This window comes from Varroa jacobsoni, unplaced genomic scaffold, assembly GCF_002532875.2.
Source record: "Varroa jacobsoni isolate VJ856 unplaced genomic scaffold, vjacob_1.0 contig01255, whole genome shotgun sequence".
Taxonomy (NCBI): Eukaryota; Metazoa; Arthropoda; class Arachnida; order Mesostigmata; family Varroidae; genus Varroa; species Varroa jacobsoni.
The window spans coordinates 22,062-37,384 of record NW_019214605.1 but is presented as its reverse complement, the minus strand read 5'-3'; the positions used below and the strand labels follow the sequence as shown (position 1 = coordinate 37,384).

General features: G+C 37.9%; 1 protein-coding gene across 5 annotated transcripts; it reads left to right on the top strand.

Annotated features, from left to right (window-relative positions):
• The first annotated feature begins 2 nt into the window (after positions 1–2).
• On the top strand, positions 3–14,886 carry LOC111271909 (thioredoxin reductase 2, mitochondrial). 5 transcript variants are annotated; one of them, XM_022852951.2, is made up of 9 exons: positions 3,063–3,272; positions 4,393–4,506; positions 9,662–9,753; positions 10,003–10,166; positions 10,347–10,745; positions 11,023–11,304; positions 11,748–12,002; positions 13,271–13,440; positions 13,772–14,886. In XM_022852951.2, exons 2-9 carry the CDS (start codon positions 4,418–4,420, stop codon positions 13,899–13,901), a joined length of 1,581 nt encoding a protein of 526 aa, XP_022708686.1. In that variant the 5' UTR covers positions 3,063–3,272; positions 4,393–4,417; the 3' UTR covers positions 13,902–14,886. The 5 variants fall into 5 exon arrangements, with proteins under 5 accessions (XP_022708690.1, XP_022708686.1, XP_022708685.1 ...); XM_022852950.2 differs by having other exon boundaries at positions 9,659–9,753; XM_022852955.2 differs by lacking the exons at positions 3,063–3,272; positions 4,393–4,506 and adding an exon at positions 3–123.
• Positions 14,887–15,323: the final 437 nt, after the last annotated feature.

The following is a 15,323-nucleotide window of genomic DNA, read 5'->3' as shown; positions in this document are numbered from 1 at the left end:
AAAATCGTTTGAATTATGTTCTCAAATTTTTAGCGATTTAATGGGCTGACACAGATTTGTCTTGGTTAATAGAAAGAATTTGTTGTCTCCCTAAATTTTCAGTTGTGTAACTGCATATTTCAGGTAAGTACAGTAAGTTTTTCTGTTCTTATAATGCTTTATGTTTCCACCGAATTAACTGTGCGCTGTTGCGTCTGCCTAAAGCTAAATAAAATAATGTAGGGAATTGATTAGGTTTTACCTAGTCAATTGTTCGTCCAAGTTAGAAGTTGACGGTTTTCCCCGTGGATATAAGTTTTTTGACAAATTTTACTGAAGACACCGATAGTGAGGCGGGCTCCAGTTTGCGCCTTGTATTGCCATCATAAAATATTTACTAGATGTATGCACATAGAGAAGAGGTGAAAGTGTGTTTACCAAGAAAAACGAAAGTCATCATATTCGTATTCCTCCTCATGGGACACGAATGGACACCGTTGAAAAAGTTTAGGGTGACGCCAACAAAGGTGCTTATCGGAAGACTTAGCTTGTTCAGTACTCCTCTAAAATGAGCACGAAGGTGGAAAGCTCAGCCGGAAATAATCCAAAGAATCACCACAGAACGAGTCAGGATATGGCTAGTGAACCAAAGGTCGAATGCTATTTAAGCGGTAAATTTAAAACTTCAAAACTTTTTGCTTAGCGAGATAACACTCAGAGACAAGGAATTAGAGAAGCCTGTTGAGAAAACTCTAAAAAATCATCCGCAAAGCCAAAAAAAATGTATAAGGAACGAACTTATTTTAAAGTATCTATTGCTGTGCCTGCACTCTGTGCGGGAAGACAAGCATTCATGTGTATCATATGCTGCGGGAAAACGCAGGTTGGAGTCATAGTTTGGAACTAATAAACGGAACATTCACATGAACTAAGTATAAAACGACCCACCATTACTTAGACATAAAATAAACAAGAAGGTTTCTGAAAGCCTGCACCTGCACTGGTAATCAATTTTCCACCTCGACAGCTCACTATGAACCAGATGCGGTATTGGGGAATTTCTTTATGTAGCAGTAACTGGAAAAGTCCTAAGGAACACGCGCTTCCTCTTAGTAAAAAGTAGTGTCAGGCAGTTGTGGACAGCAGCAACAACATAGTGGTAAGATACGGACCTTGCAAAGAGAAAAGCTTGCAAACAAAAGCCAGATTGCTGCCAAGTAACAAAATCAACATAATCGCTTTTAAGAAATGATTCCAATGATTGATTATTGAATCACTTCTTAAATTAACGAACAGACGACGGGAATGAAGAAATATAAGAATGTGATCAGTTTTGTCAGGAAAAGCACTAAGATCGGCAGCCAGTACGTAATATCAATTGTGGAGCTTCTAAAATTTCTTGAACTGGGAGAAATGCAGAGATGTTTTGGGAAAAATAGAGTCTGAATTAAGATCAAGCAGTGAATTACTCTTTAATTGGTACAAGAATTTAGAATTTGACTTCGTTGATGGTGACCTGAACAATGTAGATCATAAGTTGTTTCGCAAGCATCGAACCTTGTTTAATAAGGTATATCGGCTACAAAGAGACTTCTAGACTGTAGAAGATACCTATTATACTATTGAATGGCATCAACTTATTACTGCTATAAGATTTGAGAGTTAACCTATCTTGAGCAAGGTTTTTTTGGATTTAAATCTAAGAAAGTTAAAAACGACTTCACAAAAAGGTCACAGTAAGAATGATTGTCAGAATAGAAAGCGAGAATCTTGAGTAAGTCAAAGTTGATATGACGATCTTAGCCTGACAAGTCCTTAAAAAAGATGAACCGAAAAATCAGTTTCTGGGATTTATCTTCTGAATTGGCTCGCGTTACTAAATCTAGATAATTTGATGCTGAAAGTAAACTACACGTTAAAAATAATTAATACATACTTTTCCATGTCTGAATTAATGATTTGCTTTTGTCACGACTGCATAACGATGCCTGATCGTATGTAGTTGTGTCTGATTTAAAAATTCAGGAGAAAGCCTTAAAATGAAGAAAAAATGTTATCTGTCCTTTCTAAAGAAGCCTCGACCAACATCGATGATCCGTAAATTTGCTTGATAAATTTCCTGGTTGTACAGAATGTAGAATAAAATTATTTTTTTGATTCCGGCCTATAACATAGTTTCAAACTTTGCAAGACACGGTCCTGACATAGTGCACAGTACGAATGCGTTAAAATGAGCTGCGTGAACTGCAAAGCTGCCTTGTGATTATATCTGCAAACAAGATCTGCTTACAAATTAATAGATGTCCAACTTATACGCCACCTTTGACATGTTCCAATATCTTTTACATTAAGTATATGATGGACCCCGGAAAGTTAGCACAGCGAACCGTCATATATTTTTCTAGTCATTTTCAGTTACTATAAAAAATTATAGTTAATTTACAGTTATTATAAAAAAATAGGAATCTGGAAAAAACATATATTGTATGTTTGTACTTTATAAATAAAATACCAAATGTAGATCAAATGCGGCAGTCATACTCTCATAGGCCTGAACTGACAGCCAAAAACGGTTATGTAATGTTAAGTAGCATAGATCGTATGTGACGTAATCATTGATGTCAGGCGTTCTATGATTACTTAGTTTATTTGATCGATAAAGCAATCCGGCGCAAACAGCTCAAACAGTAAAAAAATCATGATTATGTTTTCATTTTAGCGAGATCAGTTGTTAACGTCCTAAAATGGCCCTCACGCAAAGCTGTCCATCACAGTGTGGCACAACATAAATTTTTAAATTCTTTCGTTTTCGGATCATATACAATCGTAAATGAGGGCAAAAGCAAAGAGAGAGAGAGAGAGAGAGAGAGAGAGAGTGACTAAAACATGTAACGTAAAAAGAGACAGGAAAGAACAAGTTGCTGATTCATGTAGGCGAATTATATTGGTCCGCATTAGGCTCTAAGGGAGCGACGCAGTAAATGACACTCATTCTAGATCCGTCAAGTAGGCCAAAGCCGAATTATGCTGCTTACCTCCTGCCTGTACTGCCGACTACATCTAACCCGAACAGTCTAGATGCCATCGGTGGCCAAGCTTCTTGACGACTTAACGAATCAATTGGGTGTTGGACGGAATTGGAAGGTGTCAATCTGTTTCTGTCTATCCGACTCAGCGTCTTGCTGACCGTGCTATGCTCTGTATAGAGGCACACAGCCCGTGCCTCTCAACCTTCGTCTCGCATTGCAGAGCAAATCAAAGGGATTCTTCGTTTGAACTTGTACAATCACAAGGCAAGTAATTGTAGTGTGATGGTTTTGCTGGACTAAGGTATGGGTAGCCGACATTTGGTCTTATAAAAACAGAACTCAGCGAAAAGAGTTTGTACCGGCAATATAGGTCGTTGTTCGTTCGATTTACTTCGATGGTGAGCACGCCCTAAGGATAAAAGCAAGTATTGCCCTTCAGTGTGCGACTTCTTCTAAATGTATATAGTTATCGGTGAGACTTCGGTCTCAACGTTGTTGGCTGACGATCGGCGCAGATGTAAAAGTCTTGTTTTTAATGCGTACGTAAAGGTTGTTGTCAAACCATTTAGAACAAAAAGTTGGGTGGGAAACGATCGATATATTTAGCTTATTTCAGTGACCTTATTGCAGCAGTAAGAGCACCAAATGCTTTCTCAAACTTTTGAGAGAAGTTTATCAGAGTATAAATGATTTGTTTGCTGATGTTATATTTTGCTTTTGTTTGGTTAGCTAGCAAGTTATTTTTCTTAGAAGAAATGGTGTACTTGGGATATGGCGAAAATAAACGCGATGTCAAATTATATACAAACCGAACATCCTAAGTCAGTTTTTTAATCGAATTATTACAACCTTCATGAAACACGGATGTGTCACGTTCTAGATTAATAGTCTTTAGATTTTCGTTAATAACTAAGGACATCTGTCCTCACATTAAGTGATACCTGGCTGCTGCTAAACCCTATATACATATGCCAATGGCGATGATGTCAAACCCGATTTTCTATGCTAATGCCCAGCTGCGTTTGATCACTGTAACTGCATATTCTAGGGAAAGGGATAGATATTGAAGAGGTTCCTATCGGTAGACAGCATCTCCCTCATGGTTAAGCCCTGAGTTATGGGAAAGATTTATATGCGTCTCTTACGGTAACAAATGATTGAGGCCTTAGCTAAACATTTATCAAGCAATAATTATCTACGTCATATAGCCACTGAAATCCCTCGAGATCCGCGTGGGTCTGTGTATGCCTCTCTTTTTCCATATTTAGACCTCCTAAATCGAATCCCTATGTAAAACTCCGTAGACACACAATCCTTTCAGAAGCTATAGTCGCGATATATGTACGTGACATACCGACTGATTGCCGTACTACTGCTGTTGCAGGCGAAACGACGTGAAGGCACCTGTTATGCAGGTCTCCTTCACGAGCATTCGTGTGCTCAGCCGGAGTGTGTTCGGCTCATTTAGATTACTTCATGTGAGCGCGGTTCGACCCAGGTACAAGCCCAATCACATTTAAAGTAAAATACATACTAGTTGTTCATTAATTGTTAATTCTCTTCGATAAGTCTAAGAACAGGCCAAGTGTCCAGCATAGTAGAATGGTTTGTTCTACATCTTATATGAGAGTTCGAATTTTTGGTACGTTTATTTTCGGTGCCTAGACACCGCTATTTACAGAAAGCAACAGATGGTACGGTGATAACTTCTATGTTAAAACTGATTTATTTAAGCACTCTCGAAGTAAGTTTGTACAATTTGTTCTATTTCATCCCGAGAAAAAGTATATATAGTATCCTATACATCTAGGTGGATATTTTTGAAACTTATCGTGTGATAAGTTACTTTCAGTCGATGTTTTTTGAAATTATATAAAAAAAACACACAACTTCAGTGTCATTTTTATATATATTTGCTCATTTTTTAACACATGGATTCTATATCAGTAACCTCGTTAAGTAAAGGCGATAATTTTTTTGACTTAATGTAGAATGACAGACTTAAAAATAGATATAAAAGTATAGTAGCATCAGTGCTTGATAAAAAGGTACAGTAATTAATCGAATCGGCTTATTTTTATAGGGTCACACGTTCATAACGCTAGTTTATAATATTTTTGCTAAAAAATCTCAAAATTAATAAAATTTGTTAAAGCTTTCATGCGAATATTACTGAGAGGATACGGCGATACAGAATCCAGTGAGTAAAATTAATAAATAGATCCCTATTTTCCGATAAAGATATCGGCCTATATTGCTGTAGTACTTTCCGACCAGAAGCGAATTTTTTTCAGATAAAGATGTTTATAGTGTTATGGGGTTCAAGCCTAAATTGTGATCCGCAAGCGTTAGCGCGTCTTAGGCAGTTATACCGGTACGCTTGCATTAAGTTGATCAAACATAATATACATAAGCTCTTACCATAATGTCACTTAAACAACCTACTAGACCTCATTCTGAGGTTGATTTTCCGTCCTGACAAGAACTAATAGGTCCAATAAGTAGCCTGAATATTCATACATCTATCTCCTTAATAATTATTACTTATTTGTTTTGTCATTTATATTAAGCATAAGGATAACAACATAAACATAACCGGATGTATGTTATTAGTGCTCGACCTACAAACGAAGTGCATCATGTTGATCAGTATTCCAAACTTAACGACGGCTCACGCAGAAAATATTTATTTAACCCCATATGGAATTTATGACAAATTGTCAACTATAGCTTCAAATTGCTTTGAATTACAGGGTACATGCTTAGGCTCTCTACTGATTGTCTATTGCTCGTCCCAAGTACGGTGAATTCCGGGAGACTAGCGATGCCGCCTAAATATTAAGTTTGGAAAATAATAGCGCTTAATGAGTTAATTTTGGCCCTGGTGTATTAGCTTTATTCGATGGCTAAGGTAGTGCCCTTCATAGTTGTCCCTATCGAGATTACTATATTGTATTGCACAACCGAGACTATGAGTGGGTATCAACATTTACCTCAAAATGCGCGGCGTTCACTCTAAATATGACCTAGAAAGGAGCCGAGCTAGTCTCATTTGCCTAGTATTGTCTGCCCTCTTTTTACCGTAATTCTAAGGTATGCAACATGCCATCGTATGTTTTGTTATTCAGTAATTATTTCTAAGTGGTCTAATAGGTGTTTAGCTAACATTTACCAATCTTATCTGTACCTTTATTCCGTATTTGTATACATGAAGTTAATTACTAGTAACAATTACCTATAGGTTAAGCTAAGGGCTATCGAAGACAAAGTCTCTAACCGCCCATGGTAACACTATATCATTTATAGCGCAGTGTTTAACTACGGAGCTAAACATGTAATATCAATAATGACTATCATATCGAAATTAATTCATTTGGATTGAGGAGGGTCTGTCTCAAGGAGGCGGGGCCTCCCGTTCCTTGTAACAGTTCCAAGAATCCCGAGCGCATTAATGTTTAATGAAACAATAGCAGTTTATGTGAGATATTTAAAGAGGCAGCAAACTGCAGACGATCAAACTAGTGAATGATTTATGTCCCTTGAGAGGAAAAAGGCTGACCTTTTTAAATGGGTTTAGTAGAACGACCAGCGCGATCCGCGTATCGTGCGCACGACTCATGACGATAAACAGTTTATGGTTCGTAGTGTACGGACGTCAGTCTGCTTCGGGGAGCAAAGTCGCTGAAGCCAGCTAAAGGCGTTGAACCATTTAGTGATCAACAGAATGGCTGGATATGTCGATATCCTTTCTTCGTCCGAAATGTTTAGTGATATACCCCAGTTTGTTACTTCGATGTGCCTATCGATTAACGATATTATCATGCGCGGCGAATGCCTACTACAAACTGACGGCGACGACCCACTTGATGAGGAAGAAGCTGATGAGCAAGTGCCTCTTTCTTTCCACAATTTAACACTATTTGTCTTGTTTAGGTTAAATTAAAAAAAAAAACACCAATACTAGTCGTACACTCGCATGATAATAATAGAGTAAAAGAGTGATTATGAGCAAAATTAGGGTGGTTCGACAGTTTAGGACCGTATCCTCAGTTGACCTAGGCAACATGACTATTTGGATTCCGATCAGTGAATTTTGTATGGTAACAACGGCGTGGTTTATGTTTCTATCTCGTGTGTCTCGTGTGAGGTCGTAGCTATAATGACAAACGGTGAATAGGCGCAGGAACTTGCCACCGAAGTTCTTTTAAGCGGTATTTTAATAATGGTTACCTCTTGTTGTTTCAAGCGCGAAATGCCGGCGCACAACATGTCATTCAGTTCCCTAGATAATGCAGTGCCAACATAATTGCTTGTAAAATTTGGGGACAGATAAGGTTGTTTAGGTTCAAAACCGGTTGTCAATACGCTTTCTTTCGTGACGATTTGTCTGAAGCAATATTTAATGGCACTACACGCAAAATTTGATAGGATACAAAATGTTTAGTGAGATATGTCGTTCGACCGCAGTAGCTGGCCAAAGTTATTTGGAAATGTTTTTATTGCCAATCATTTTTGGGTTACCTTTTGCGAATGACAGAGGTAGGGCGCACTCTGAAAAACACATGGGTACACGTGTATATATATATATACTATTTTTCCTTGTTGACTTGTGTCACGGTTATATTCGGCCTGCAGTATGACTATGCTACGTGTATTTATTGAATGATAAATAACTGCCCTTAATCATAGAAATCCTAAAGTATCTTTGTTGTTAGTGGAACTCAGAGTAGCGACCCCCAATTTCGATCGTTTTCAACCAGAGGTTACACCGTCTAAGGCCCGCTTCGACATTCATGAAATCTGTATTTCATGCTTATGTTTTCCTTGAATGCACAACCCATACTCACTACATTTTCTTATTCAATTCATTTGAAAATGGCAAACATAGATTTAAATGTGAAGGTAGAAGAAGGAAAAGAGGTAGATAATGTAAAATCTCCTATTATAATCGATGGTTCGTACCGCATTGAATACATATTTAGCCGCATCGTAAACTGTATTAAATCGTCGCATCGTAAACTATAGCACTTGTCTATCGGTGAAATAATGAAGATTTCAGTAAGGCAAATTTTGTCCGATATAGGTTTGTGCTATTATTGTTGGCAAGAGTTGAAAAATTGGAAAAAATAGCTCAAGATAAATAGATTTTTTTATCAAAGGACGTTCAATCCTAATTCTGACACAACGCGCTAACTCAATTAGTGATTGACTTATTTAATTTGGATGTGAGTTTTCTTAATATCTTTGAGAGCCTAGAGGTCGGCAAGAAGCTGTATCTAAATGTGCGAGTTATACGGGCTGTTCGGTGGCTTATTCTATTAACGTTTGGTAAATATGTATACTTAACTTATATTAAAAGATTATATTTAATTCACCAAGCGCGATTTTCGAAATACGCCCCCGTCTTGTTAAAATGAGCAACCTTTGTTTTTTCGGCACTGCAGAGCCTCTGATCCACTCTTTACATTCTAAAGAGTCAATATCTACATCATACATGTACTAAAGGAGCTACTGCTGGGATTTCTTCAAGACAATTCATTTAAAAAAATTTAAATATTCGAATGAATTTTTATAGAATTTACAGTATGTGAACCTGTTCTTTCAATATTCGTTATCTCTCTGATACCACTAAATTGTCACAGAGAATATGTTTGACCAGTTATACGGACCTAGTCGGTGTCCCAAAATTGTGCTTTGCTCACTGCTAAACTATCTATTCCTACCTGGTAATTGTATACAAAATTAGTGTCACTTAAACGCTTGTCAATTTGCTAGTCGTAGCGACGCACTTGTAAGACAGAGGCATTTATTGAAGGAGCTCATATAGTTTATTATTTCCTAGAGTAATGCAATGGGGACAAACAATAAAACCTGCAATAATTGTGCAATAACGTACGAAACTAATTACGGAAACATTGCTTTCATACGCTTATTTTCATTTTGCTAAGTTCCGCCCGGTTTCTGGACTTTGTATATCATACCAGTATGTACCAAGCATATATTACGAGTCGTAAGCTTTAGCTATTAAGCTATGTTAGTCCCTGCTGTCTTGGATAAACGAGTTCATTTATGTGACGTTGAATTTACAAATGTCTTTGTAGGTCTAATAAAATGTACTTAAATTAGAGATTGGTTTATTGCGCTATTGCAACTATTGAACCGACTACTACTAGTTTTTGATCGGGAGGTGACATATGCTATCCAGGAAGATTAGCTCTCGTTATTCTGCACCTATGCTATTGAGATTGTCTAGAATTAGATTTTCAGACCAAAACTTTTTTATCTGATTCTTAAATTAAAATGAAGTAAAAATGAAAAATGACAACGCCGGAGCATTGCAAGAAATTCTAGCGTGTAATTCTAGCATTGTAGCTTTTACATAGATTAACAATGAGCCCTCTCGGGACCCTGTTAATTTCCTCTCTAAAAATTGTTCCTTGGAATTAATAAAAACTAAGCGGCTTTTTGTTTTAGATTTTTCTTTTTAACAGATGTAGTATGTGAATGTGTATAGGATATTATTTTTCGAACGTTTTTTTATTGTGTACTATTGAAGGCATAGAATGTTTCTTCTGTGACATTATAGATAATTAATATTTTGCTTGGTTATTTCTGGCTACTTACACCAATCTCATTTGTTACCTGATCAGCAGTATGGCTCCAATTGAGAAGACGAAGGACGGTTATGATTATGATTTCGTAGTCATAGGAGGTGGATCTGGAGGATTAGCTTCGGCGAAAGAAGGTACGAAACATCCTTTTACGCGCAACATGATTCGAGTTGTTCATCATGCACGGAGAAATAGCAGAAATGGCCGCATTTACCCGTGGCTTCAACATCTGGTGTTCATGCAGCATATTAAACCAAGTTAAATATATAATAAATATATATGTGAACACTAGCAAGTTGACAAAACTTAATGAAGCGTTGTGGTTAGCCCCTGCACACTACCGGTCTCATGTTGTTTTTTTTATTGATAAATTCCCATTACAGCTGCTGCTTTGGGTCTAAAGACGGCCGTACTAAATTATGTGACCCCTTCGACGCAGAATACAACATGGGGCCTTGGTGGAACCTGCGTTAATGTAGGTTGCATCCCAAAGAAGCTTTACCATACAGCTGCCCTACTTGGTGATGAATTGAAAGACGCACGGAAGGTGAGATATATTAGCATACTTTTTCTTTTACATACGGAAACACACACATTTTCTGCTGTCCAGATGCACCGGAACTTTTTGTTAAATTGTATGCTCCTGTTCATTCTGATATAGGCTTTGCGCATGCTGTAAGTCAATCTGCTAACTTTATTACCTTATTATTTCGTGTGACGCCTCTAGTATGGGTGGGAATTCTCTGAGACCCTAACCCATAACTGGGATACGCTGCGGTCCGGCGTGACAGACTACATCAAGTCATTAAACTGGATCCATCGTGTTAGTCTTCGTAACGCTAAGATCGACTACTACAATATGGAGGGCTCATTCATCGACGTGCATACGGTCAAAATGAAATCCGCTGGGGGCGCGGAGAGGCAGATCACGTCGAAGTGGTTCCTTCTTTCGGTAGGTGGAAGGCCGACGTTGCCCGACGATGTTCCTGGCGCTAAGGAGTATGCGATCACGTCCGATGATATTTTCCATATGCAAAATGCGCCTGGCAAAACATTCGTCGTTGGAGGTAGTTATGTGGCGTTGGAATGCGCGGGTTTTCTCACTGGCCTCGGATATGAAACACAGGTGTGCCAACGATTATTCTATGGAACACCCACTAAGAAATTATTTAATTCTATCGTAGTCGTTGTTATAAAATGAAATGTAATGTTAGTTTGAAATTATGTGATATTTAAAAATACTAAGCTATAGCGAGTAGCTAGCTCAAATAATACTAATAACAGAATTAGTCAGAATATATAAATAGATTATTAGATATAAATATTCTTGAGTGGATTACTCAGCTAAAGGAGCTTACCTGTAAGTGTTGACGTACCTATTATTCCCGTGCCTACGTTTTTAGGTGTGCTTGCGGTCAATTCCTCTACGAGGTTTTGACCAGCAGATGGCCGGGATGGTTGTGGATTATATGGAGAAGCACGGTACGAAATTCCATAGAGGCTGTGTTCCCACGTTAGTCGAAAAGCAGCCTGACGGCAAGTTCCACGTTGAGTGGAAAAACACGGCTTCTGATGAAGTGGGAAGTGACACCTTTGATTCCGTTCTGTTCGCTATTGGTCGACATGCTTTAACTAAGGTACTCAATCTTGAAGCTGTCGGCGTCAAGACCGATTCGAAAGGCAAGGTAATTAACTTTACAATGTAGCTTTCTAAGTATATATTGTCGGTTTTCACTTTACTGCTAACGTCAATGTCCATAAGAAACCGAGTGATCTCGATTCAACATGAAATATGTTTGATAACAGAATTAAAAACCGTAATAATAGTGTATGGGCTAATGCGGGAGTACATATGAATAATTGAATCTCGATTTACCGAGGTATTCTATGGTCATCGAAAGTAATATTATGAGTAACCGTATTGTTTTGTATCCATGTATTTTGGGGTAATAATATTCATATGAGTTACAGTATCTAATAATTAGTATTAGATAACTAGCTTGTCGAAGACCGATGGCAGCATTTTTCCGTTGTAGTTTGTAACTGTATGGCAAGGTACAACGTTAACTAATTATTCCCGAGTTTGCGCTCATTTGTAATTTCAATGAATTATTGTTTATCTACGAAGGTCATCACGGATGACGAAGAGCGCACAACAGCAAGTAACATATATGCATTGGGCGATATCCTCGTTGATAAACCGGAGCTGACACCGGTCGCCGCTCGAACTGGTCGCCTGATTGCACGCCGTCTTGCCGGCACGTCAACAGAGAAAATGAACTATGATCTTGTTGCAACGACTGTATTTACGCCAATCGAATATGCTTGCTGCGGACTCTCTGAGGAGGACGCTATTAAGAAATACGGCCAAGACAATATCGAGGTAATTAATGAATGAAATTTAACCAAAATTCGACGTAATACGACTCATAGATATAGTTCTATCAGTATTATTATAAGTAAGGGCAATTCTACAATTTTAGCATTTCATACAACAAATTTATCAGCGACATTTGTTTTTTTTTCGTTAGATTTGCTAGACTGCGATTTTGTTTCTCTTAACAAGTTTTCGATGAAATGAACCAAATATCATTATTTCTAAAAATATGTAACGGAAAAACTGAACTACAAACATAATCTATGCTAATATATTGGACTGTTACGAACGAATTCGGCGGATATTAAAATTGAAGTAATTCTTAAGCTACCTGAACAACAATTACGATTTTTTTTATTATGCTTTAAAAGTACTTTCCTTCATTCTTCACAAGCTTTAGATTACCGCGCCAACAAACCGTGAGTTTTTTGAGGAACTCGACATAGCGGGCTGCACTCATTGTTGGAGTTCTGGCGACTATCTCATGATAGCAGATGTCCTTGATGTCCGCTGCAAGTACTATCATAACCTTACGTCCGAACATACTTGACACTGCCACCGAACTCAATTTCCTTTTAGGCTAACGCCATTCTCTTGCTTGGTCTCCCTTTGGCTGTCGGTGGAAATTGACCCATGTGTCGTCTATGGCTACAATATGCTTCAGGCGGGTTCGTCATTAAATTTCTGCAATCTGCACGTAGAGTATACCAGACATGTTTCCGACTGGGCGCATTTTTACCCAGCGTCCGCATTTTCTGTATTTGGATTATAGTTCTGAGACATGTTAGATTTAAATTCCAATTTTAGGCCGATAGATCCCTTGAATTCCAAGCTCTATTTACGTGAAAAACCTCTTCGACTGCTGCAATACGTTCTTGCGTTTCGGGTTTAAACATCCAGTCATTTCTTCAAGGGTTCTAGAAACGTCTGTACCGTATACGTAGTGTACATTGTTTAAGGCCTCTATGCCTAATATCTTCACTAACCCTCAATCAATTTCCGGAGCTTCCGAGAAGCGGAAACCTGACTACTGAGCGTTGATTTTCGCCGCTAAAAGATGTTTTTTACTCCGAGCTTTTGATCAGTATACCTGACCAGATTTTCACTCAAAAGTTGCTACGATACTGGTTTTTTTTTTCTTTTAGTTTTTTTTTTTTTTTAGTTTCGTCTGCTAGCTGCGTGTACTTCAGAAGTTCACGGCTATATCCACGATAGCTTGCATAATTGCTACAATGAATGCTTAATTAGTCATGTTTCATTTTCCATGTGAGCAGGTGTGGCACTCATTCTACAAACCTCACACGTTCCCGATTGCTGAGCGCAGCAATGAGCACTGCTACATTAAGTATATCGGTAACATAAAAGAGAACAACAAGATTATCGGAATGCATTTCCTTGGCCAGATGGCAGGTGAAGTAATGCAAGGCTTCGCAGCTGCTATGAAGTAAGTGCTCTGAAAGCTCATTTAAGATAAGGATATTCGAAAACATTTTTTTTTATATACCCGAATACGTATATATATATATATATATATATATATATATATATATAGCAAGTACATATTACAAAACAAGATCAGGTTGAAGCGTTAGCTTAGTGTCTCAGCTCAACATTCCTTATTTCACATCCAAGGTGCTATGCAAAAAACAAATATGATTTCTGATTATATCTAAACGTATTCGCAACTTTTAGTAACGATAAGTTGCAAAATATATACTAATGAAATGTCTTATTTTCTGCAACTTGTGTGGCTTATTTCATGACTCTACCTTTAGAGTGGGTATTACTCGTGCACAAATCGAAGAGACTATTGGAATTCATCCGACAGTTGCTGAAGAAATTGTCAAGGTGGACGTTACCAAGAGGTCAGGCATTGATCCCACCTGCGCTAAGTGCTGCGGGTGAGCTTTGCATCTTCATTTCTGTTCACTGGCACACTGTTCTCATCTGTACGCTGCAGCGGCAGTGGCGGTCAGAGCAGCCCTGACAAATCACATGGGACACCGGCTGGGAAAGTTCTTGTATAGCTTACCATTCAGTTTACGTAACAACGATAATAATACGCAACAGCATTAATGAGGTACAACGAGCGTTTAGGAGTCAGTCAAAACGATTTTTAGACGATTCAGAACTAGAACAAACTGATGTTGAGCAAAGACATATGTGGGTCAAGATTAATTAAACATATTCCTTATTATTAAAAGTATTGCGTGTGCTAATCGATTTCACATTTGGCAAAAAGACCTTTACGGAGAGCGAAGGTGAACGCGCAATCCAGATCCGAGAAAAACAAAAGCAGTTGTGCTGAACGGAAATACGTGAACTATTATTAGGTTCGGCTCGGGAAAATTCAGGGGACATTAAGGCCGCATTAACATAAATATGATATATATATATATATATATATATATATATAGTGATGAACAAGGAGAAAGCATATTGCCATGATAGTAACAATGATAGTTGAATTGATGAGCATGTTTAGCGCTTACGTTTTGACGATACATTTTGATGGTAGAAAGTTTTCTGTATTCTTTTTTGTGAAACTAAATCACTTTACACAGTTATGGAAATGGATAATGTAATAAGAGAGATTCATTTTGATTATCTTCCTGTAAAATGAAAAGCTGTTTGAATGGTTGTCGAAGTAAGAGATTCAGTAAGAGAGGTTGATTTTAATTAATGCTTCGGGTTCGACATCCGGTACTGCCGCTAAACATTGCTCCAGACGACTAGCACAAAATTCACGCTCAGTTTCAAAACTAAGCAAAAAAAATAAATACATATACATCGTTCTTTGCCTGATTCCGAATTATCTTTGTAATTCGCATACAGAACATTACTGAATATTATGATTAATAAATATTCTTGCTGCATTGTTGTTATGAAACCTTGTGTAATCGTTATTAGTTCGTATAAATGAAGAGGTTTCCGAAACATCCAAATGTACCAGTGTCTATATAGGCATACACTCGCCCTTGATGCCAACGTTTGGCAAATCATAAACACAAGTAGAATCTCGGAAAGGCATCGTTGTTGCAGCCTAGAAATTTTTCTGGTACAGAATACACCTGCGAAAGCTACACCAACATTTAAAGTGCTCCTTTTTAAACCTTCAAGTGTAGATTTTAGGTATACCCTGTACCGTTGACCTACAGGCTTATACACTACGTATGAAAGCAATCGGTTACTGGCTTCAGTTATAACCGACATTGTGCACCGTAGCTAGAGTATGCATAATTTCTCAGAAAATGTAGGTTAATACAAAGCTAGTTGATATCATATGTCCATGAGCTTCTCTTAGGCCTAGGGATCTGGGTCTAGCAT